Here is a 24562-nt window from a genome sequence, read left to right as displayed (position 1 = left end):
TATATATATATATATATGTATTGAAGGAAGAATGTCTTATGAATGTAATTGCATGCTTTTCCGGTTAGTTTATTTTGAAATATATATTATAATGCTTTGGGAAACACTGCAATATACACAGAAAGCCCGGATGCTTTCCTCAATTAATTCTGTAAATCGGATACTGGGGCCAATGTTTTTTATGTTGGTCAACGGTTGGAGAGAGTCTCCTTCTCGGCTGATGATTAGTCACAGGTGACTCGAGGAAAACGGCCGATGAAAGCACCATGTCGATCTAGTTCATCAGTTACCCAGCTATTCGAGGAGCAGTTAAAAAATTGAGCTCTTTGTTTTGTTTTGCCAATAATCATATGCCAAGCTTTATGCGGGTTATTCAAACTCATAAAAAAAATACAAGAGAGAAGGGGAAAAAGTGGAGGAAGTATTGAGACAGAAGAAAACAGAAAAAAGAAAACTTTTCATGTACAAGTTGCACTGCTCTTGATTACCTTTAATCACATTATGTTTATTTTGCAATTACATCTTTATGTGGTCATGACTAACCAAACATGTATAGCCTTCAGATGATTGCCTTACGGTTTGCTTATCTTTAAATGATGAAAGTATGCATGTTGATATATAGATTATTATAATTTTTTTTTTTTTTTTTTTTTTTTTCCCAACTCACCCAAAGTCACATTCCATCCTACAAGGGCTTGTCTCCCAAAGTAGGTAGGATTTAAAGGCGTCTTGTCTCCGGGAAAGATCGAGACTTCACTGACGTTGATGTTCACATCAACGGGACAGACGTATCCCCATACTCCGGTACGGGTGTAGGATTGGAGCTGTGATTTTCCTAATTTCTTTTTCTGTCATCTCCATCCTGCTTGCATACTAGTAGGCCTATATAGCAAATTGTTAGCAATAGCCCTGGTTTTAATTTGTGAGACACACCTACTCGACTTTAAATCCTAGTATCCTATAAAAAAAAAAAGAAAAAAAAAGCATAGAAAAGAAAAAGAAAAAAGAAAGGAAAAAGAAATATTTGAATTTTACTTTTTTCCATTTTAAGAAAACAAACGTTAATAATATGATATATACTATGGCGAAAATAGTCAAATTGACTGGTTGCCAAATAAAAATAAGAACCCCCCTTAAGCTGGCCCTCTACGTTTGCGTGTTGAAATTGTACGTGCGAAAAAGTCGTTTTGGTGATGAGTTGAATTGAATGAAACTGATCACGAAACTGAAGTGAAATCATGGCTGTGTTCACGACGTAAGTTAAATTCATTACTTTTCATTAGTTCTGTAAGAATTTCTTTACAAAATTAAATTTCTTTTTGATATATTTTTCATGCTGAATCTTATTTTTATGCACGAAATTCTAATGCTTCTCATCTTCCATTCCCTGATGACTAATAGTCCCACATATTGACATTCATGTCCTCTTTTTTGTGATAATCTACACTTTCAGTTTCAGCATGTTCAGAATTCAGTCTCAGTTTTGCTCGCTAGATCTAACTTAGATCTAAATCTGAATTTGAAGAAGGGGAGGGGAGGGCTCTTGAAGGAGAAGCATGAGAAGAATGGAGAGGAGTAGGGAAGAGCATTAGGAGGAGAAAGAGAATAAATCAAATGAGGAGAAAGAAGAATCACTTGATCAGAAACAACACGGTTAATTTGGTGATGCGTGACATCATCTTGAATTAAAATATGATCACTCCTACTTGAGATATAACTTATAAGTCCATTATTATTGGAGACTCCCATTCAGGTCCACTTTGGGAGACCAATTTTTATTTTACAAATTACATTTGTGACAGGGTCAGGGGCTTGGGCCTTTTCTAAGCAAATTCATATCATGAAAAATTAATCCACTAGTTACAATGTCTACTTGAAAAATGCACTGTCTTCTTTATCTACGTACTCTTTTGTTATCACTCATCACTATAAAGTGCTGGAATAATTTGCCTCATATGATAAGACAGTCTCCATCAATAGCAATTTTCAGAAAGGCTTAAAAAACCTCTTTCGTATTTTGTAGTTTTAATTAGTTTCATTGTAAGCGCCTTTGGCTGAAGAGAAAATCACTGTATATTGAGTATTAAGTATTATTATTATTTTTATAATATTATTTTTACACATAACCAAGAATAAGAGAATATTGCAAAAGAGCTATATGCTTATTATTTTGAGCGATTTAGATTTTCCCTGTACAAAAACACCATAAGCAAAACTACTCTGACCACGATTTTAATGTGCGAGATCAAGCAAGACTCTGTATCCCTTTTTCTGTGTGCAAAATCAATGTAATGCAGATACAACGATTTTGATGACCATGCATTTGAATATTAAGTGTGCACAGCTGTTGTTTGCTTAAGTCCAGTACACGTTTCCAATGGGCTGTGCAACTTTCATCAAAACTCTGTATGGCATCGCCTTGAAAATCCCTCATATCTCAAAAACTAAAGTGAATTGCTGCCTAGGAATTTACTTATGTATAGACTAGGACTTGTACTAATTTTTTTTCAAAAATGTCAAAATTTATTTTTTTGACCAAAATTGACTGATATCCTTTCTATTGGTTTCCTTTTGCTTTCTATTTTTAGTTCTTGTCAGGAATTGCTTCTGATAATAAGTGGACATTCAGCTATCAGAGCCGAGGTGAGCTTTCTTAAATACTTTGGGACAAGAGGTACTTGATGTGAATCAAGAGCTCTTAAGGTAGTAAAAGTGTCTGGAAAACAGTCATTAAAGGAATATTATAATAGAGGATAACAGTTTACACATAAGTTTATCTACTTTTGTGTGTAATCTGGATCTTAGAGGCATTTATCAATCAGATATCATTGTGTCGTAAACATTAGACTTTATATCGAATTGTTTAGAGTGATCAAATGCTAATCTAAGGAGAGTTTAACCATCTATATACTATGTTTTTGCCCCACACTTTATGTGGTAAGCACTTACTGATGCAGAGTGAATTTTATTTATTTACCATTCTGTTTCATATTTAGATACCCCTCAGACTTACAATGGTAATTGCTAACATCAGAGCATTGAATGCATGTTGGAGATATCAATATCAGCCCCCTTGTATCAGCCATCATGCAAGCGTGGCACTTTTGCAATTTTAAACAATTGTTGCCTTAAATCTGTACTTTCAACTTATGTCTTTCAGGAAGTAATAAAAGAGGAGCTTGTTAATCACAAGAAGAAGTTTATCGAGGGAGTGCTATTTTACAAGAAGCACAAGTAAGTGTCACCTGTTTTCTTTTATTTAGAAAGATATAATCATCAACTGACAAATGTACTCCATTTTCTAAAATGTTTAAAATGAGTGATAAAGTAATGAAGTGTTTATTGCTGCAGTGTGAAAAGGATATTGATATGATGAATTGCGCATGAGCAAGTACACATGAAGGTCATGCTCATGATACAGTAGCTTTATCAAAAGCAGATAAGTGAAAGAGAAAAAAATAGTGGAAAAGATTTGATGAAAATCCATCAAACAATGAGAGAATCAATTTATTTTTAATTGTGGAGATCACATGTAAGCAGCTGTTCCATACACATTTAATTTTCTTGCAATATAATTTTCATAAATTCAAATTTTCGATGGTTTATGATGATTATAAATATTTACTCATGGAAAAATGTATCTAGTGATTAAATTTATTGATTGGATAGGTAAAACCATTCTCAGTTTTATGAGAAAAAATGGCTTATATTAATGACATAGAGTGAAGCTGCTTGCAAATGACGCCACAACATACAACCTTAAAAAAACCCCTCTATCATTCAGTTTTTCTTTTAATGATTTCTGCAAGCCGTCACTGATATTTGTTTATTTTGTTTATCTGCTTTTATTGTACGTCAAAAAACTAACTGCGTTAGGGTGAGCTTTTCCTTCAAAGGTAGAATTGGAAATGTTTTCTTTATTATTATTATTTTTTTTTGGGGGGGAGGCATATACATGTAGGTGATTTTAAATTTTCTGTGTTTAAGTGGATTGATCATCCCCTCAAAAGCTAGGTATGTGTGATGTGAATTCCCCACTTATATGAAAAATAATTAAGATACCATCAAATATCATTGTGTTTTTATTGATTAATTAGAGTAGTTTACAGATGAATAGTGTGCTAAAGAAATCACTTCTGTGAATATTTCTTTTCCAGTGAGCAATCAGAGAAAAAGCTCAAGGATGAGAAGGCAATCAGTGAACTTGAAAGAAAATTTCTTCTCCAGGCTTGTAAATTCTTGGTAAGTTGGAATCTGCAGGGCTTCAGTGATTCCAGGTCCATCCAAGGCCATGTCTCTTGATACACTTTTGATTGGGCTTGATGCCCCTTTCATTGGCTATGGAGATTGTTGCAACCTTTTAATATTTTTGCCCCCATTTGTGCTGTATTATATATATGTTTCCAACTGAAAAGTACCTTTGCCCTAACATGTGTCATTCCAAAAGATGAAGATTTAAGTAAGAGCCTTATGTAATACACAACTTATTGTATCGTATCGTAACATTTGCTGAATATTTTTTCATGAGATTTTTTTTATGACACTAAATTTTTTGTGTTTCTTGTGATTCAGGCTTGTTTTGAAATAAATTTTCTTAACTTTATTGCTTTTTAACACATTGTAAAAAATTGAGGAGAAAAAAATATAAGAATTATTTGTCCACGAGGGAAATGCCAGTGTATATTTTGATCTTTCAAACTTAATATTTTTTCATTAGGATTTGGATGCTTTGCAGTGCAGAGAATTGTTTGATATGTACCTCCTCTGTGCTTTTCGTGGGACTGGAAAACAACTTCAGGTAATTCTCATAATAAGTAAATAATTATGAAAGTTGGTGAATCTTCATATTCTTAAATCTGCTAATTTACAGTATATTACCTCTGTAGACTCTTTACAGGTTCATGAATAAAAGAAGGTTATTCATTGTCTCATAGAATACTTCATTGGTATAAATTTCGATATATGAATCATACTTTCAATATATTAAATAAAACAACCCTCATTGATGATTGTGAGCACTAATTTGACTTTTTTTTTAAACATCTGAGTTGTAAGGTCGCAAAATTGTGTCTGTAATATATTCTAAAAATGCAGCCCTGAAAATAAGTATACCTTGAAACTATTTAATGTTAGGAAAACAAAGTGTACAAATGACTTCTAACATTATCCAATCCCCCTATACTACATGTGTTTTAATACAATTGTCATCCCTAGCAGATATCAGTCACAAATATCATGAAAGTGTCTACATGAACTTACCTTTTTTCTTCCTGGGTTTTTCCATCCAAATGAAAAATATTCAATATAATTCACCCCCAAAATAAGTATTGATAAAAAAGCAACCTGTAATGTTAACTGATATCTTGACATTAGAAAATACATACAATTTCTTTGCTCTACAAAGTCAAATTGCATATTAAAGAATGAGGATATACTTATTAGTCTTTGGAATCTGTGAAATCTCATTTGTTCAGTGGAGTGTGTTAATTTGATTTTTTGCTTGATTTTGTAAAATATATTCCAGGCCATACTGAAAAATGAAAGAAGTGTTCAAGCCTTGTTGCTCAAAGTAAGTTATTCCTCTTATATTTTTTTTCATGAAGCATCTTGTCAGGGGATTTCCCAAGTTGCCAGGTTTCTGACTATTACTATGTTAACAGTCGGATAAAACAGACTTTGTCAAATAAGACATCTGACTTTGATTTCATGAGTCAATCTACAGATGTAAAGAGTTCATTAGCTTACAACAGTCAGTGAAAATCACTTATTTTTGTTTCACAACGTATTCCTGTGAGCTACTGTTTTCATTTCTTACATTTTTTCTGTGAAATGCTTTAATTTTCGTATCGGTGGAATTCTCTTTCTGTTGACAACATCTTGTTTTTCTCAACTGCATGTATGTATACAGTCTCTAGATCTGTAATCCATTTGCCACGTTCAGAACTTGTTCCACTTATGTCTGGGGCTATTGTAATTCTGACTTTAATTTGTCTGTGATATACAAAAATTCATGAGCCAAATCACATTTTTTATTGTTGGTATTGTGAATAGATGTGCGATCTGAAATTTCATCAAAACCCGATTTGTAAATTTGCATGTTTAGGTTACTGGAATGGAGAGGAACTTCCTGCTCAGCAAATTATTTGGAGCAGTGAAGAAGAAAGGAATGCCAAGAAATAGATGATCAGAAGGAGTCACTGAAGGATTGCGTTTTTTTATTAATATGAATAAAAAAACCAAACTTTCTTCTGAATTTGATGAAATTTCAGTGTCATGTTTTTTTATAAATCTTCTCTTCATTTAAGAATGATGATTTAGCAAACATATATGAACTGAATAAAATGATGTCTTGCTTTCCTCTGATAATCTAAATTCAATTCCTCATGTAACAAGTGAACACCGGGCATGTTGGTTCAGTGGTAATAATGATAATAATAGCCAATTTTTATATAGCACTTTTCCCAGAACGGCTCTTAGCCTTTTACAGCATATTATTACCCCTGTCATTGGATTGATTTCAGTCCCGCATGAAAGTGCACAATTTCCACTCCCTGGGGAGCATTCATTGCAGCCTCATGGCGCTGGCAAATTCAAACATATAATATCTTTCGCATCCTATCGGGTTCCCATTTAGCACCTCGGTCGAGAGTGGCAAAGTGTGGATTAACGCCTTGCCAAAGGACGCTAGACCGTGGTGGAATTCGAACATACGACCTGTTTACAAGGCGAGAGTCAGACCACTACACCACGGCTCCTCCACCTGCTCCTGCGTCATGAATGGGAGATCGTGGGTTCAATCTAATACCAAAAATAAAAAACATGGGACCTTCTGCCTTCTTGTCAGGTGTGCAACTTATAAGAATGAAGAATGGTAATAAGAACACTATGTTGTGCATGGCCCACTGTCAGAGCAGTTCATAAAAGCTGAAGTGGCTGCCCTAGTTGAATATTAGAGTAATTATAAATTTTCTCTTTCCATTTTAGCTTTGGGAGTTCTACCATGAAGACAGACTTCATCTCCTTCAGTGCATTAAACACCTTGCTAATTTCTGGCAGGATACGGATCATCCTTATCAGGTAAGTAAAATGTACTGGTATTGATTAGAATTTCTTGTATAGTAACTATGTACATTGATGTTAAGAACAAAACAATTTGATAGTCTTGAAAGATATCTTTTGAGATAACTTAATATTACAGAGAATAGCATTTTTTTTATAGAGAAACTGAGAGCTTACTAAGATTTTAAAGGAAATATGAACCAGACCAGAAGCCATTTCAAGTTCTCAACTACTCAAATCTATCCAGGTTCCTAACCCATAATGCAACTTTCTAAGCAGTATAATCTTGTAATATAGACCCACCTGAATGAAAACTTATTAATTCACTACTCAATAGATGTTTACGATATTACCAAGTAGCAAACCAATTACTTTCTTCCCAAAATATTTTAGTTTCTCTATATAAAAAAAATCAATCATAGACTAATTTATTCTCTGTAATATTAATAGTTATCTCAAAAGGTATATTTCAAGACTAAATATAACATATTCAATGAGAAATCTTACAAGGTGTTGGTCAGTTCAAGTCAACACTTATTGAACAGTGGTAAAAACCAGTGTTAGGCTTTTCGAGGCCAACCCTTGCCTTGAACGCCAAGAACTTGGACTTAAGGCCACCGCACACCTTATGACCGTTCGCGATCCGATTTTGGAACAAATCGCATTTTGCTCATTTAATGAAAAATTGAATGGAACATATCATTTTATTTGAGGTTAAAATTAATTGAAAGAATACTAATATGACCATTTTGAAAGATCACAAGCCTTTATTTTAGAGTAAAGGCCAAATTAGTTTCAAATCGTAGGCAATCATACGACTGCCATGACGTCATTACGACTAGATATAAAATTCGCTTTTATTCTAAGAAGGATGATAGCACAGTCACAGATTTGAACACAAGTATTGGTATGATGATTTAGAACATTATACAGAAAGATATTCCAAGTCTCAATATTAGCTGATTAGAATAAAATTTTACTACATTTTATTCTGAAATCGGGTCACATACCAATCGTAAGGTGTGCGGTCGCCTTAAGTCTTGGTCTCTGAAAATCTGGCCTCCACTCAGCTTTCTTACACTACTTGTTTGCTGTAAAACACTGCCAGGATAATAATATCCAAAGTCCTTTGCATGGGAATAAAGGTGATAGGTGATAAGGTAATATATGTTATACGAGGATGGATTATTATTATTATAAAATTTCTCTCTTGTATTGTAGGCCCAGTATTCAGAGTTTGTGGAGGATCTGCTTAAAAGTGATCTGATTGAAAAGCTTCTAGCCCAGTATGAAGACAGATTCGGCTCCCTTGCCCCGACCAAGGATAAGGCCGGCCCCCTTATGGTAAGCTCATGTTTCTTTATACAGGAAGTAAACTTTTTATCAGGGTAAAAGTTTTGATTTTGATGTAGATAAGCAAATTAAGGTCTTAACATTCACAGTCTTTGGTGACACTGATTTTGTAGGAAATTGCACTGGTATTCAGCTCCATTAGTCAGGGATTGATAAACCAGTTGATTTGACTAAGCCCTATGAAAGACATATTGTCGTTTCCTTTAATTTTGATTTATATATATCTCTCTTGTGTAACAATATAATATGGTAACACAAACATAACAGAAGTTATGACTTACGACAATAAATCAGAAATGTACGTCATTGTACATTAAATCAATTGCCAAAGACAAAGTGTCATTGTAAGCAGATATGCTTGAGAATATGACAAAACCAAAACATCTATCAATTATGTAATCATATTGAATGAGCAGAATGGATAGTCAACAATGATTGAAATACTATCTTGAAAAAAATGTTTAGTAATAAAAAAGTTTAGTAATAAGTCTTTTCAAAGACCTATTTCAATGTTGACCAACGCCTTGAATTTTGAAGCTAAATTTTTCATCTCGTTTCCTTTGATTTCATCCCCTTTATCAGACGGACAGACATCAGGTACGATGGTGTACACAGAGTCTCCATGAACAGGTTAGAACTTGACTTCAATCAAGCAGTTTTTGTTTACATCTTGACTTTAGAAAGTGAAATGCATCACTCCTTTCCATAGTAAAATAATGCTTTGCAAAACGAAGTATTTCTTGTCCCAAATATTAAAATATAACTTGAAATCTGTTAAAAGTAAAAGATAGCAATAAATAAAGAAAATACATAGCAAAAAGTTGAGGGACAGAATGGTTTGAGGAAAATAGCGCAACACACGATTGATATGCTTGAATTTTTGTTTCAATTTATTTCTTGGGAACGTTATGTCCCTTTCTAATATTTGGGGATAATCGCTTTTTTGTTTTGATTAACTGATAAACAATGAAATGAAATCCTATTATTCCCAGCCCTCAATCTTGAAAAATGTCACCATTATGCCATGTCAATGGGAACACTTCCACTTGATACAGTATACTTGCAGACGTGTTACTCACTTTCCTTGAACCAGCTTCACAAAGCTTAGCAATTGATTATTTGTTAATTTGTATGTTTGATTGTACGTAATAATGTTATCAAGTGTAATATCATGCCGACAATAAACCATTTAGACTTTGTGTAACAGAGTCCTGAACATGTATTTTGATTAGCTGGAAGTTTTGTTGCCCATGAAGCGATATCTTTATTCAATTTGCTTTGCAAACATACCGTGTTCACATTTAGAAAATCATAATTTTCTTATTCTTCATCCGATTTTTTACTTTTTAGCTTGAGTGATATTTTCCTCTTTTTAAAAATCAACTTGTTTTTTTTTTTTGGGGGGGGGGTTATCTTTTAAATAATGACATTAAATTGATATGTTTCTTACAAATGAGAAAAATAAAAATGATCATGGTAACACATTAGGCATATTTACATGTCATGTATTTTGCATATTTTCCTATTTTATCCATGAGTATCGATTTAAATCTATTTATAATATACTTTTTTCCATATGTGTTCATATAGTACTAAGTTATTTTTACCATGTTATTGATGCTTTGTTTGAAATGTAAACTTTTGCAATTCGGCTTTTGTCGCAGAAGAAGTATTTTGATAAACCATTTTGAATTGAATATTTTTTTTTTAATTGTGGAAATAAATAAACATTTTGAAATTCTTTAAACAGAGTGAGCTTCTAGGAATCATCTTGCTCTTCTTACACGCCTCGCTGACTCCGACGGAAAACCTCTCAAGAGTCATCAACCTCTTTCAGGTAGGTCTTCTTCCAACTCCCCCCCCCTTCCCCCTCCCCCCCCCCCCCCGCAATCAGGTGGTCACCATTCTCATGTTTGTTTCAGGCTTATTGACACCCTATCATATGCTTTTGTAAAGGAAGCTAGCAAAACTATATCTTAGATGAAGGGTGAGTGTTGAGGAGAATAGGGTTAAAATGTTCATGGGTTTGAGACTAACCTTATTTGGAAGACCATTTCAGAATTGTTTGTAAACTACCCATAATTAAAAATGTTATTTGGTGTGTTGGCTCAGTTGGTAGAGCGTCCATCTCATAACCAGAAGGTCAGGAGTTCAATCTAAGCCGTGTCAGACCAAAATATGTTAAATGATGGTAGTTGCTACACTGTTTGGCATTTAATGATTTATGGGATAGAGCAACGTAGATCTGTTGCTGCACAATGGCTGCCGGCTCTTGATCAATTGGGCAAAATGAATGTTTGGAGTATTTCTCTTTCAGATTAACATTTCGAACAATTAAGTACATATTTCCTTTCTGTTTTCATATTCATTTCAACAATCTTGAATTAAATAATTTTTCATATCCCAACTGGGTCCCTAAATTATACCCTTCTCCTAAGATAGGTAATCTGAAAGCTTATAATAATTTTGCATTATAATACTTTTATCCCTCATTTTGAGACAGTTTCTTCTAATCTTAATCTTTATTTTCTTTTGTTGATAGCAACAAGGTTTTGGTACTAGACAACCTTACAGACATCTATTAGATGCTGAAGAAATGGCACAGAAACTCTCAAACAAGATGGAGTAAGTATTCATCCACATGTTTATTTAGTGCTGAAGGGCATAAATTATTATTGCAGTAAGTGCACTCTAGTTAGTGCATTCTAATATCTCGTTCCTGTTGAAGAAAACAGAATACATATTGTCAGGTGAAAGTTGAAAAAAAAATGAGAAAGGCAAAGGCTAAATATGACGAAGCTTTTCAAGTTAAGAAAGCTTTAAATATGTTTTAAAATAACTTATTTGAAAATGAATAGTCAAGTGAATTTGTTTAGATAAGGTCCATTGAATATAATTGCTAACATAGTGATCTTGTGTCAACTCCCCAGATTCTTATGCTGTGTTATAGTACTAGAATGCATGGACCTGTTTCCACTGATGGCTTTAGCTGATAAGAGCAGGTAAGCTTCTTAAAAACTATATCGGTATTCTTATTTATTCTTATTTTGGCAATAAGCATGATTAAATGTTTCTATTTATATTTCCACGATATTTTTCTCAATGTATGAATTGAAATTCCACCAAGTATATTTGAAAGTTTTATTCAATGATCTTCATAAAAATATCAATGAGTGAATCAATCAGTTATAAAGTCTCTAATAAAGATTTAGTTTTAGAGTTGTAGGTAATTTTCAGTTATGCAGAAATCAGCTATTTGCCTTCTGTGAAACCTGTTCTTATGTCTGTTTGTCTTATGTTTGTTTGAACAAGTCTTTTATTTAGTCAAGATGTATGAAATTTCAAGTTATACTCTTTATTGTAATCTATTATCCATCTCTTATTAAAGAAAGGTAAACCGTAGTAAAATCATTGCAAAATATCCCTTTTGAATATTCTTGTCAGATTTTGGCTTTATTGTTCTTATTGATTTGTTAGGATTGGTTTGGTTTTATTTCAGTATAAAATGTCAAAGTGATCTTATTCCACATCTTACATGGAATCAATGAGATAAACCTAACTTTCTGTTGTAAGTAATATTTGAATTAATTGATATTCAGTTTACTGGTCACCATGAAACACAAGATATTGTCAATTTCATGGAGTACATGAACTGATTGATTTAACTTGTCTATGGATCTTGGGAATACTCAACAATTTGATTGATTTATTCTTTATTTTATGAAAGAGTGACATTACCTTTGTGATTTTATTCTTTGCAGTTTAGAGAATCATCCTCTTATTGCCAACCAAAAATTAACAAAGGTAAGAAAACTCTGATGGTCATAGTCTATTCTTGACATAGACAGATAGGTCATGTATACTATTGGGTTTGTCAATCACCTCTCTGTAAAGCCGTTGGGGACTGAGCTCAAACAGATCCTCTTTGTTCTACGGAGAATGTGTGTAGTATAATTAGTCAGTCAGACAGTCTCCAATATGTTAAGTGATTGTATAGAGAAGTTTTAAAAATTCTGTTGAAATTTTGTTTTATTTTGAAAAATATTACATGCAGTATATAATGAGGTTGGGGATTTAAAAATAAGTTTCCCACAAGCAATGAGGAAAGGCAAGAAATTCATATATTTCTTCTTGAAACTCATGGTATAATGAAATATATGTAATTAGCTCTAAATCATTTGTGTAGTTAAGATGAAATGACTTCATGAAATACAGGTAAATTTGGTAATAAATCCATAATAACATTGCTTTGACTATCCCTAAGGCCCTTTGTTATCATTTGATGTTTCTCTGATACTCCATGGTTTTTGGAATTAAAATGTCTGATTGGATTTACACACAGTTGTTCTGAGGAGAACTTATAATAATACTTCATTTTCTTCACCTTAATGTTTAGGAGTTTTCCAGCGCTGTCCAGTCGCTTGGTCAAGCATCCAGTCACACCCCCATCCAGCTGGCTTGGATGGTCATCCACACTGCCGCCTGGCCAGGCAAGGACACTGCTCTCGTAAGAAGGTTAGGAAACCAGGCTCTTCGGCTCCATGTCTTCAAATACCTCACCTTTGGTCTGTCTAAGGCTCTGCCCGATGAAAACTCAGTAAGTGTAATGGCAATCGTCTTGTTTTTAGTGTTGCAGAGGTGCTTTGGCTCAGTGGATAAGCCTCCAGACTTTGATCCTCTCTTTGCATATTCAACATATGGGTCCTATTTGATAAAGACTTGTTGGTATAACAAATTCACAATTTTCTATTACAAGTTTACTATTAGCCAATCAAATTGAAGGATTTCAGCAGCTTTTAACTGTTACAGCAAACTTGTCACTCTTACAAGTTTTATGAAACATGCTCCTGTTGTGAAAAAATGTTTTCTTGACATATCTTGAGCTTAAGAGACCAGCTGCATCTTGGAAGAAAACAGACAGGAGCTGGGAAATCATAGTAATGATCTTACTTGAAGTTGTCCATGAAAGCCTGCCTTTTGGAGTTGTATTGCCCATTTAAGAATTGCCATAGAAATAAAACAATGGCTTTGAAATTTCTGTTAATCTAATGCTTCAGTCAATTTTCATAGAGTAGTAAAATTTGCTTCTCTCTGTTCTCTCTTTTTGTTGAAATTTATATGAAGTAATGGTAAATTTACCCTTTTCACATGACTTTGTATCTACAGGTTGAGTCAATGGCATGTCATTCTGTCATCTATTCCCTGATGTCTGTTGTACTTAATGTGTTTCAAGAAGATTCACTTGGAGGAGTACAGGTAAATTGAGATTGATTTCTATTTATTTGTATTTTTTAATTAGACCTTTCATAATCATAATAAACTAAACAATGTGTGTTGCTTCACAAGACGAATGAATCTCCCTGTGGCGGTCACCTGTCACCACAACCCCCCCTCACATCACCTTCCTCCAACAAAAGCCTTGTACACTGGCCCCAAAGTCACAAAGGTGGTCTTGAATCAATAGTTAAGTTTTGTGCAGATTTCATTATGTCATTATGCTTTTTGATCTTGTATATTATGAAGAATCCATCAACGAAAGTTTTTGAATGACGATGTTCGTAATTGACGCTTGTCACTAAAGTGACTGCATGAATGGACCATGGACAACAAATATAATGTAAATGGTTCTAATTCCTAAAAACAGCCAAGGTTTGATTAACAAGACATTTAGTATAAAGAAGTTTATCTACATGTAGAATAAACAATGAATCAAAATTAAATGCTGTAATTTCGAGATGTTTTGGCAATCTTAGACTCCGAGTCATGCAATGTATCATTTCAGGCTGGTGTTTCATAAAAGTTAGAATAAGACTTACAGTCTTGCTTTGATAGAAAATCGCATATATTTTTCAATGTGTAATCTTAATAGCTTTTAAGGTGAAAAAGTATCCAGATACATGTATGGACAGATATGGTGGTCTCCTGCGTCAATTAAATTTTGTTAATGTTCCTTTTTTTTATTATTAAAATGTGAAGTGTATACCCACACCATTTTTTTTCAATTATGTATTATGTTTATATTGTATACAATATGAATTATTTTGTATATTACAAACAATGTAAATATTTTTGAAAATGTATTGCGAACGCAGAAATAAACATAAAACAAAAAACGAAACAAAACACAAATTTTCCTACGTATAAATCGTTATATAAATGCAACCTTTCCTATAGTATTTGTCTATTCTGGATAAGTATTATTTTTTTCTTCCAAATTAAAGGATCTGGTCCACCTATCCTGTGAGTTTCTATCTCAGCCTCATCTTTGTAGAGAGTTTTGGAGTGCGGTAAGTTATTTCTCTTTTATTTTAACAGATTTTTCTGGTCATGGTATTGAATTATGTAAGGAATTATCTCAAATGCACATAAGATATAATGTATGCTGTATGATTTGGGAATGATAATATAATCAGAATTAACTCTGTTTGCAGTGATTTACATTCATAGCACACAGACATTCATTACATTCGGAGCGTTGTGGCCCAGTAGATTAGTCTTCGGACTTTGAAACACAGGGTCGTGGGTTCGAATCCCAGCCATGGCGGAATTTCCTTCGGCAAGAAATTTATCCACATTAAGCTGCACTCGACCCAGGTTAGGGGAATGGGTACCCGTTAGGATTTATTCCTTGAATGCTTTAGCGCCTATATGGCCGCTCAGCTACAGCCTGGGTAATGATAATATACCAACTATATTTCAGCGCCTTCAGCACATAATCAATGTGGATTTGGCGCTTTAGAAATACTCTATATTATTATTATTATTATGTAACTATGAACAAACATTTCATTTGATTGTCACCTTTTTAAAGTTTGTCTGTTCAGTTGTAAAGAACTCAGTAGATTATAGCCACTTACTAGACCTGGGGGTGTTTCACAAAGACTTAAGTTGCACTTAAATGCCGACGCGTACATGATATGCAATGCAACGCAACGCGCGATCTTATTGATAGATACGCAGTAGATCTAACCAATGCGGTCAAGCCTTTCATACCGTACGCAATTCGGTATTTAAGTGCGACTCTAATTCATCCTTAAATCTTTGTGAAACACAAAGAAAGTGAAAGGTGTGGCTTAAGATTAATATTTCAACAAATTACGCCATTTGCAATGGTTTTTAATCCACAAACCTCGCAGTTCTTTGACAAATAAAGACTTAATCCATGAATCGGCAACATATTGTAATGTCTCCTTTTGAAACTATAATCCCTCTTTACATGACAGGACCTAGAGGGTGGATTCGCAGCTCTACTCCAGTCTTCAATGGCATCCTTTCCACTGGAATTCTCACTGCCTATGAAATTCCTCAAGGCACTATCAACAGAGGGCAGCAAACAGGTATTAGAGAAAAATTAGATATAAATCATTGTTGAGTTAATTCATGAACTTGGAGTATGTACATAAACCATCATCATCACATCATTTACTTTCTGTCTTGAGCATTCTCCTTGTTCAGACTAACCTTTACTGTTCTCCTAAGTCAGTATTTTTTCTTTTTTAAAAGGTTTACTGACTCTCACACCATGATGACACTCTCTTCTTCCACTTCTTTCTCTCTTGAGCATCCTCCTCCTTCAGACTAACCTTTACTGTTCTCCTCCATATCTTCCATGTAATCTTTGGTTGCAGAAAAACTAGGATGAGACCATATGGGATTAGACCAAATGGAAAGTAGACCAATGGGGTGTAGACCAAGTGGCAATATACCTTTACATGTTTTGTATCACCTGTATGGAGAAAACATTTAGCAGTTTGCTGCTGTGGGAATTGAAACCCTTACCCCGAGGTTTTAAAGCCTGGAGACACAAGTATTTACTTTGTTATCTTTGTATTATATTTATTCCATCTTTATTCTTTTTTTCTGACATTTTTCATAAGTTTGACACCTTGAAGTGAAATGAAAGACAAAAAAGCAAATCATCCACATTTAATTTTCATCTTTTCACCCTAGATCTACCAGTTGATAGCCCACCTACCAGCTTTCACCGAACCACTGGACAATAACCGTAGCTCTGATATAGAGACTTCTAAAGGAGACAACGTGTGGAAACTGGTCAATGATAAGGTCGTTTGCAAAGCAGGTATGATCAGGTCCCACTTTCACAAAACATCTATCACACACTTCTGTAATAAGCTCTTGAAACCATGGTATTTGATTGGCCAAGATCATAATTATTATAGAATTCAAAGATTGGTGCTCCAAAACAAGTTTTATAATCAGGGTTCAAATCAATACAAAATAATTCAATTTGACCTAACACCTTGTATCATCTGGAAACAGTACTATATAAAACAAGTTATTATATTTATTGTTTTCATCATCTTTTGAGTTGTGCTTTGTGTCAAAATCCCAGTTTTTGTCTCACCTGCGTAGCAGAGTGAGACTATAGGCGCTGCTTTTCCAATGGCGACGGCGGCGTAAACATCAAATCTTAACCTGAGGTTAAGTTTTTGAAATGACATCATAACTTAAAAAGTATATGGACCTAGTTCATGAAACTTGGCCATAAGGTTAATCAAGTATTACTGAACATCCTATTAGAGTTTCATGTCACATGACCAAGGTCAAAGGTCATTTAGGGTCAATGAACTTTAGACCATGTTGGAGGAATCAACATCGAAATCTTAACCTGAGGTTAAGTTTTTGAAATGTCATCATAACTTAGAAAATATATGGACCTAGTTCATGAAACTTGGACATAAGGTTAATCAAGTATCACTGAACATCCTGCATGAGTTTTATGTCTCATGACCAAGGTCAAAGGTCATTTAAGGTCAATGAACTTTGGCCGAATTGGGGGTATCTGTTGAATTCCCATCATAACTTTAAAAGTTTATGGATCTGATTCATGAAACATGGACATAATAGTAATCAAGCATCACTGAACATTTTGTGCAAGTTTCAGGTCTCATGATTAAGGTCAAAGGTCATTTAGGGTCAATGAACTTTGGCCGATTTGGGGGTATCTGTTGAATTACCATCATAACTTTGAAAATTTATTGGTCTAGTTCGTTAAACTTGGACATTAGAGTAATCAAGTATCACTGAACATCCTGTGCGCATTTCAGGTCACATGACCAAGGTCAAACGTCAATGAACTTTGGCCGAATTGGGTGTAATTGTTGGATTACTATTATAACTTTGAAAGTTTATGGATCTGATTCATGAATCTTGGACATAAGAGTAATCAAGTATCACTGAACATCCTGTGCGAGTTTCAAGTCACATGATCAAGGTCAAAGGTCATGTAAGGCCAATGAACTTTGGCCATGTTGGGTTTTTTTGTTGAATAACCATCATATCTCTGTAAGTTTATTGGACTAGTTCATAAAAAGTGGACATAAGAGTAACCATGTATCACTGAACATCTTGTGCGAGTTAATAATAATATAGGTATATTTACCCAGGGAAGCTGCTTCAGTTCCGAAAACTGTTTCTCCCAGCGGGCCCTGCTATTATTATTACCCCGGCTTTAGCTGGGCTGCCTAGGCGCTCAAAGCATTCAAGGAATTTCTTCCTACTGGGTTAGAGTAGTTTTCAAAGTCAGCACTGCTGCTATATTGAACCGTGTGATGCAGGTGAGACGGCCAGAGGCATTCCACTTGTTATCTATAAAAATAGAGTAAAGAAGAAGCCATTTCACAGCGTCACAGGCTGTGAGTGGACAATGAACAGCTGCTACATTATGTTATTTTTACTTTCATTGATATGAATATTTTCCATCTCATTATGTTATATATGGTTATGAAATTTGTTTTGTTTTTGAAAATTTTATTCTGAATTTTATGTTATTTAAGACCATTTTAGTGGCTTATTGTTTTAAGAGCTTTTATTCTCTTTTACATTTCAGGAAAGCATTCTCCAGGATTTGTGATTCCTGCAGGAACTCTTGGCCAGTTGGAGCAGAGACCTGATGGTAAGACTATGATGACATTACTTTTATTAAATACAGCCAAAACTGTCTATTAGGTCCAGCCTAGGGATAGAAAAAAAGTGGGCATTAGAAACAGGTAGACCTTATAAACTGTTTGTACATATTCCTTTTGAATGGGAGGCAATATTGGTAGCCACTAAAGACAGGTTTTCAATGTATAGACAGGTGACCGGCGTGACAAGTGTGAATGTTTCTGTTTCTGTTTGTGGTAACTCCCGTAGGAACTCGGCAGGACAGCATTTTCTGCTGGTAAACGCCAAGCTGGTATATAACCAATTACCTTGGAAACATTTTACGTCTAGGTTAATCAGTCATAGTGGCTGACGTAATAGACGACAGATATCACTCTTGGGCCTTTTTATCAAAGTGGAGACAATGGCAGAGTTGGGATTCGAACTCACAACCTTGCGATTATGAGTCCAATGCTCTAACCACTGGACCACACGACCCGAATGTGTATGTCTTCCCTCACCTGCGCTTGGGAGGGGATAAGTGAACTGAACCTCTGTGATCCATGGATCTGTCCTCTGCAGGGAGACCACTGTTCTGCGGTTTCCCCTTCTCTTGTATGAGTAATGCAGTGGATTCTTGAATTACATCCAAAAGTGGTGATTTTCCTCTACATGGGACCTGTACTTAGTATCCTGTCCGAGGGACAGTATTTTCATTATTACATGCCAGTGTCAGTGATACCAGGGAGGGTCACATTAACACACGACACAGACATTGTCTAATACTAATGCAAGTGTGTTTGACCCACTTGGTCTCTTCTATTTCTGATTTCTATTTCTGATTTCTATTTTGAACAATAAAATGTGAATTTTCATGTCATTTTCATCAATTTGGTTCAATTATTGTTTGAAGGTCACTAGTATATCAATGAGTCCGAAGGGCTTTGCACCCTGCAATATGCAATGGAATGCTGAGGTCATACTTTACTGCCTTCAATAAGCCATTTAGATTTCTTTGTTTGAGGTAACTCTTCATGCTATAGGAACGGAAGAATACATGTGATGCGTAAAAAAAAATATTAAACCTGTTCTTAAATATATAAATGCTTACATGTGGCAACAAATAAATATAACCTATAAATGCAATTTAAACATTCATATAAGAAATCAACATATGGTAACAGGCAACCAAAAAGATTAGAATCATGTAGGCCTCTTTACATATATCAAATTTCAACATAATTCAAATAAACATAATTATTCTATATTTTCAGGCATTGAACACAAATCACCTACACCCACCACACATCCACAAGTCATTACACTCAAACAGGAGAGAGAGAGAGAAGGATGTGTTTAGAAATAGGAAAGGGAATCAAGAAGAGTATCTACCAATTAATTGTCTTTTAAGTATATTAAGAATAAACAACCTGTTTCTGTCTCCCATTCAATATTTCTCTGACTCTGTCTTCATACAGGTCCTCCTCTAATAACGTGGGATGTCGATTACAGTGGTTTTCAGTTGTTCCAGTGTGTCTTAGACTGGTTGATCAGCGCTGCACCCACAACATCGCCATCAGACACGCTGGTAGAGCAGGCTAAGGATGTCATCGATCTGATAGAACAGATGCTGCAATCTGATTGGTCAGTGTCAGAGTACCTTCAGCCAATCACAGACTGTATACTGCCCCTATTATCAAGGTATCTAAATTCTCACATAATACTATTTGTACTCATGTTCAAAGTGTGTGTGTTTATTATGCTCTTTAGCTAAAACCCATACACATTATTGACTTTTAATTGCAAATTTTCTGTTACAAAACTGTTAAAAGTTTTGTCCCACTTGCTCTCATTTCTTTATTTCTGCATCAATTGTTTTTTTGGGTACAAATGATCCTTGGGTTATACCACATGTGTGTTCATGAGGATGATACGGTTCAAGGTCATCTAGGTGTCAATAAATCGTATTGCATATTTTATTGATTGCGATATCAGGCACGATAGGTCAGGTGTATATGTTTTGCTTTGGGTTTTAGAAAAGTGCAAGATGCTTTCCAAATAAATGATTTACATATTTTGTTTTTTTCTTTTGATTGTTTATTAGCTTGGTTCAAATCCAGCGGCCACCTCTGCATCTAATAGGATCCTGTGTAAAGTGTCTCAATACCATGGCCAAATATGACCCAGATCAGGTGAGTAAAAAAAAAACGGGTTGCTGGTGATATTCCTTGATGATAAATTATTGTGCATTGCAGCTCTAATGGATATCTGTGTAATGCTTGGTGGCAATTGGTGACGGCAGCATATTAAAAATTGATTTTCATTTCTGTGAATAATTAAAATTCTGTAGATGATGGTATGAACATATTTCAGGTTAATGGTCTACTAAGAATGTACCCCTCTCAGATGAAGAATAATTATTGTTTTTTTTTCGTACTATTTTATAGATATGGCAATCTCTTCAGAATACTGGGTTCCTACCCCACACAGGCACATTGTACACACAAGTGGGACAAGCGGCAAGGTAATAACTACATGTTTTATCTATACTAATATTGACATGTTAGCATGCATATCATGGAATTAATTTGTAGAATGATAATTATAGTTGTAGTATGTCAAAAAGACATAACAACTCAGTCTGTGAAATCAAGCTTCATATCAACATCTTTTATCGACTTCCATAAACTGTAGTCGTTGCTACTACTACGACATATTGCTGGAATAAAGACCTGACGGAAGTGACCGAATCCGCGCTTATTTCTCAGCAATTACACAATTTCTTCCAGAATCCTTTGGCACATATTTTTTATTCATACAAACAGAGACTGGGGTAGTCATTATATGAGTTTGTGTAAAAAGTCATTTTGAGATCGTTACTACAACTGGCATTTATCTTTAAGACTACATTTTCAAGATTTCAAGGCGACTCTTTCATCTTTATTCTTTCAGTGGTGAGGGTGTGTTTCCCGGTACCTATGGGAAGGTTGCACTAGAATGGGAGAAACAATATGGTATCTACCCTGTCACACTAGAGTTCATCAAGCTAGTCAATACACTCATAGGGGTAAGTCAGGGATGTGGTGATGATGATGAGGACCATGATGATGATGGTGAAGACGGTGATGATGATGACAAGGATTATGATGGTGAAGATGATGACAATAAGGACGATGATTTTAACAAGAATGATGATGACAACAACGATGGTGGTTGTGATAATCGTAAAGACGACGATGATGACAAGGATGTTGATTGTGGTGATGATGATGATGATTATGATGGTGATGATGATGGTGGTGATGATGATGATGATGATCGTAACGAGGACGATGACAATGATGGTGATTGTTTTGATGATGATTACGGTAATGATGACGCTGATGGTGATGATGATGGTGGTGATGACAAACATAATTATGAAGATGATGATAATGGTGATTATTATTTGTTTGGCATCACCTGTGCCTGTGAGGCGAAAAGCAAACTGAATATCAATGGCCCGCAGGTCTCTCCCGATATAGTTGATTGGGGTGAAGTGAAGTGGGTTCTTAACATGCAAAGGTGGTGACGCTCCTCTACACGGATCCTCCATATAATGCCCATCCAAGGGACGGAGTGTTTTCCATTGTAACATAGCTTGCATTTATGGAACAGGGGAGAGACATTTACACACAACGCAGGTTTCAGTCATCTGCCCGGGTTGGACTCAAACTCATGACTTTTGGTTCAACAGGCAGACGCTTTACCTACTGAGCCAACCTCGCTCTCAAATGATGGTGATGGCAAGAGAGAAAGAGAGAGAAATTGAATAATTATTGAATGTAAAATGAAGATTTAACCCCGGGAATAGATCAATTAGCCCCAAAGCTACAAAAAAAGTATCCCCTTTGAAAAAATATTTTTCCCCTTGATTTTCATTGTCTAGGGACTTGCATCCAGGAGCATAGGAGTAGCCACTTCCCAGGACCTCCTTGCCTGTGTCATCTTCTTACAACGTGATGTCTTCACAACATTCCAGAGGTGGCGCTACACAGACTTCAAGGACAAAGAGAAAATAGGTGAGAAGAAAGAAAGTCCTTGGTATGAGTTGTGTAGTAGGCCAATTCTTTGTTATTGTCTTTAATCGGGAGTGATTGCTCCCAAACCATTACTAGAGCATCATGGTAAAAAAATGAATGTTTTTATTCTTATCCTCTGTGGGACTCTAACGCACATATTCTGAAGTCTTGTTTAAGTTAAGCCACTCTGTACTTAAATTATGGGAAGCCATAAATTTTAAGTTATTCTATACATTGTATTTTTCTTATGTTTACTGTGTTCCCCCCATGCTTTTATGATGGAGAAAACTATTGAGTTATCATTTTCAGACAGTAATGAATGGTTCGAGTGTCAAATGAGCTAATGTTTTGAATTGAGTAAGTAATGCAAGAGATTTAACTTAATTGGCTTTCCGTATCTGATCCACAACTTTAGACAAGGGTTTAAAATAAATCTGAGTTCAGGATATGGGCCTTGAATTGAAACTTAATTCATTTTTCATTCCTTTTCTCTAGGTTTGAGTGTAATGGAAGTATTCCATGTCGTTCTCCATGTCGTTCCCACATCACCATCATCCAAGAAACCTCACATTCATGATGAGAAGCAAGATGGGTAAGAATACACAATTGCCACTCTCCACCCAGGTGTAGTAAATTGGAACCCAGTAGGAAGAAATTCCTTGATTACTCGTGGGTCCGATCAGGGTAACCGTGCTGAAGCCGGGATTATAGTATGTAGCACTTAGAAACATTGTAGTAAATGCTATATAAATGTATATTATTGTTGTATTGAGTGCTATACAAGTGTTGCTTATTAACATTCATTGTTTATGTTAGTATCATATACATGTGCATGCTCAGTAATATTTTATTAAGTGCCATAAAATGTTGCAAATAATTATTGTCATTAAAGGGAAATGAAACCTTTGGAACAAGTAGGCTTGTGTCAAAACAGAAAAATCAAAGAATAAGAAATAACAAGGATGTGTGATGTCACATATGAACAACTTTCCCTTTGATGGACTCTCAAAAAGCCCCAAAATGTCTCTTTTTGCTTGTTCTTATGGTGATAAAAACTCTTTATCCATGATGTATTCTTTAAAGATCTGTATTACACGCCCTCCTATAAAAAGATCACATGATCTACTGATAGATGTGATAAAAGAGGAAGTTTAAGTGAAATATATACTAAAGTAATGGGGAGAGTTGTTCACAAGTGACATCACACATCTTTGTCGCATTGCCAATGTGAGGATCTCAATAGCATTAGTGATCACAATATTTAAATGCTCATAACTTTCTCATTATTTGTCCGACTTTTCTCAAACTTTCGTTGATCTGTTTCTTTGATTTTCTGTTGTCATACAAGCTATCTTGTTCCAAAGGTTTCATTCTCCTTTAATTCTCCTTCATACTTTATATTGCTGTTTTATGATCGCTTTTCATATAGGAATGAATCAAAGATAGAGATGCCAGCTATGGTAGCGATTTCAAAATGACCCACCTGTATATTCTTATCATTGTACCTATATAATTGAATGTTGATATGTGCCCTTCCCTTTCCCTATTTCAGAGTGTGTGTTCGAGATGCTTGCATCTATGGTCTGTTACACACAGCAGCAGGTCAATCTTTACTCACCATCGCTGCTACTGGAGTGGATACTATTGAACAGAAACAACTAGAAAGTGGAAGGTTAGAAAACCCATTCATATTGCAAGGGCACCAATTCATTTCAAGCCTTTATTATATTTTTTTTTCAAATTTGCATCACTACTGTTATTTCTTTCATTGCTGTATTCTTTCTTTTAAAGTTTTATGTATATGAATTAAATCGGCATTGATGAAGAGTGTGAAAATTAAAAATTAGCCAGTTTGAGAGGAAAGAACTGTTAAATTTTGCTTGAAGTTCATTAATGACCCATTTCAACTTCAATTCTTATTCAATCACCTTTTCTTCAGTTTGGCAAAACTATTAAATAAAAAAAAATATCAATACTGCATTTTTCCTTTTAATGTGTATTTGTTAAGATTTTGCAAATTTGAATCACATATAACCTCAACCTCAGTCAAATTCACATGACCTTAGTGATTGCTTTAACCAAATGCCAACATAAAGTGCATGGTTTTAAACTTATCTTGTCAAGATTTAAAATCAATCTGTAAGCCCTATGAACAGAATGTATATTACTATCTGATACAATTTTTGTTTGATTTGAATGTTTCC

The 24562-nt window shown here is 34.8% G+C and overlaps 1 protein-coding gene across 2 annotated transcripts in view; it reads left to right on the top strand.

Annotated features, from left to right (window-relative positions):
* Positions 1 to 1160: 1160 nt before the first annotated feature.
* The window catches only part of LOC121428550 (nucleoporin NUP188-like), a 47555-nt gene continuing 24153 nt past the window's right edge, over positions 1161 to 24562 (top strand). For both annotated transcript variants that reach the window (XM_041625248.1, XM_041625247.1), the window contains exons 1-26: positions 1161 to 1255; positions 2589 to 2643; positions 3161 to 3234; positions 4158 to 4242; positions 4718 to 4798; positions 5525 to 5569; positions 6985 to 7077; positions 8281 to 8403; positions 8995 to 9042; positions 10163 to 10249; positions 10955 to 11037; positions 11343 to 11414; positions 12174 to 12216; positions 12809 to 13009; positions 13579 to 13668; positions 14634 to 14699; positions 15636 to 15749; positions 16363 to 16492; positions 18263 to 18328; positions 19776 to 19998; positions 20402 to 20489; positions 20745 to 20821; positions 21250 to 21364; positions 22226 to 22358; positions 22854 to 22950; positions 23911 to 24030. In XM_041625248.1, the coding sequence (XP_041481182.1) occupies positions 1239 to 1255; positions 2589 to 2643; positions 3161 to 3234; positions 4158 to 4242; positions 4718 to 4798; positions 5525 to 5569; positions 6985 to 7077; positions 8281 to 8403; positions 8995 to 9042; positions 10163 to 10249; positions 10955 to 11037; positions 11343 to 11414; positions 12174 to 12216; positions 12809 to 13009; positions 13579 to 13668; positions 14634 to 14699; positions 15636 to 15749; positions 16363 to 16492; positions 18263 to 18328; positions 19776 to 19998; positions 20402 to 20489; positions 20745 to 20821; positions 21250 to 21364; positions 22226 to 22358; positions 22854 to 22950; positions 23911 to 24030 (2426 nt within the window). In that variant the 5' untranslated portion in view covers positions 1161 to 1238. The remainder of the gene's footprint in view (positions 1256 to 2588; positions 2644 to 3160; positions 3235 to 4157; positions 4243 to 4717; positions 4799 to 5524; positions 5570 to 6984; positions 7078 to 8280; positions 8404 to 8994; positions 9043 to 10162; positions 10250 to 10954; positions 11038 to 11342; positions 11415 to 12173; positions 12217 to 12808; positions 13010 to 13578; positions 13669 to 14633; positions 14700 to 15635; positions 15750 to 16362; positions 16493 to 18262; positions 18329 to 19775; positions 19999 to 20401; positions 20490 to 20744; positions 20822 to 21249; positions 21365 to 22225; positions 22359 to 22853; positions 22951 to 23910; positions 24031 to 24562) is intronic.

The sequence above is a fragment of the Lytechinus variegatus genome, chromosome 15, assembly GCF_018143015.1.
Source record: "Lytechinus variegatus isolate NC3 chromosome 15, Lvar_3.0, whole genome shotgun sequence".
NCBI classification, from domain to species: Eukaryota; Metazoa; Echinodermata; class Echinoidea; order Temnopleuroida; family Toxopneustidae; genus Lytechinus; species Lytechinus variegatus.
This window is presented reverse-complemented; position numbering and strand designations above follow the sequence as displayed.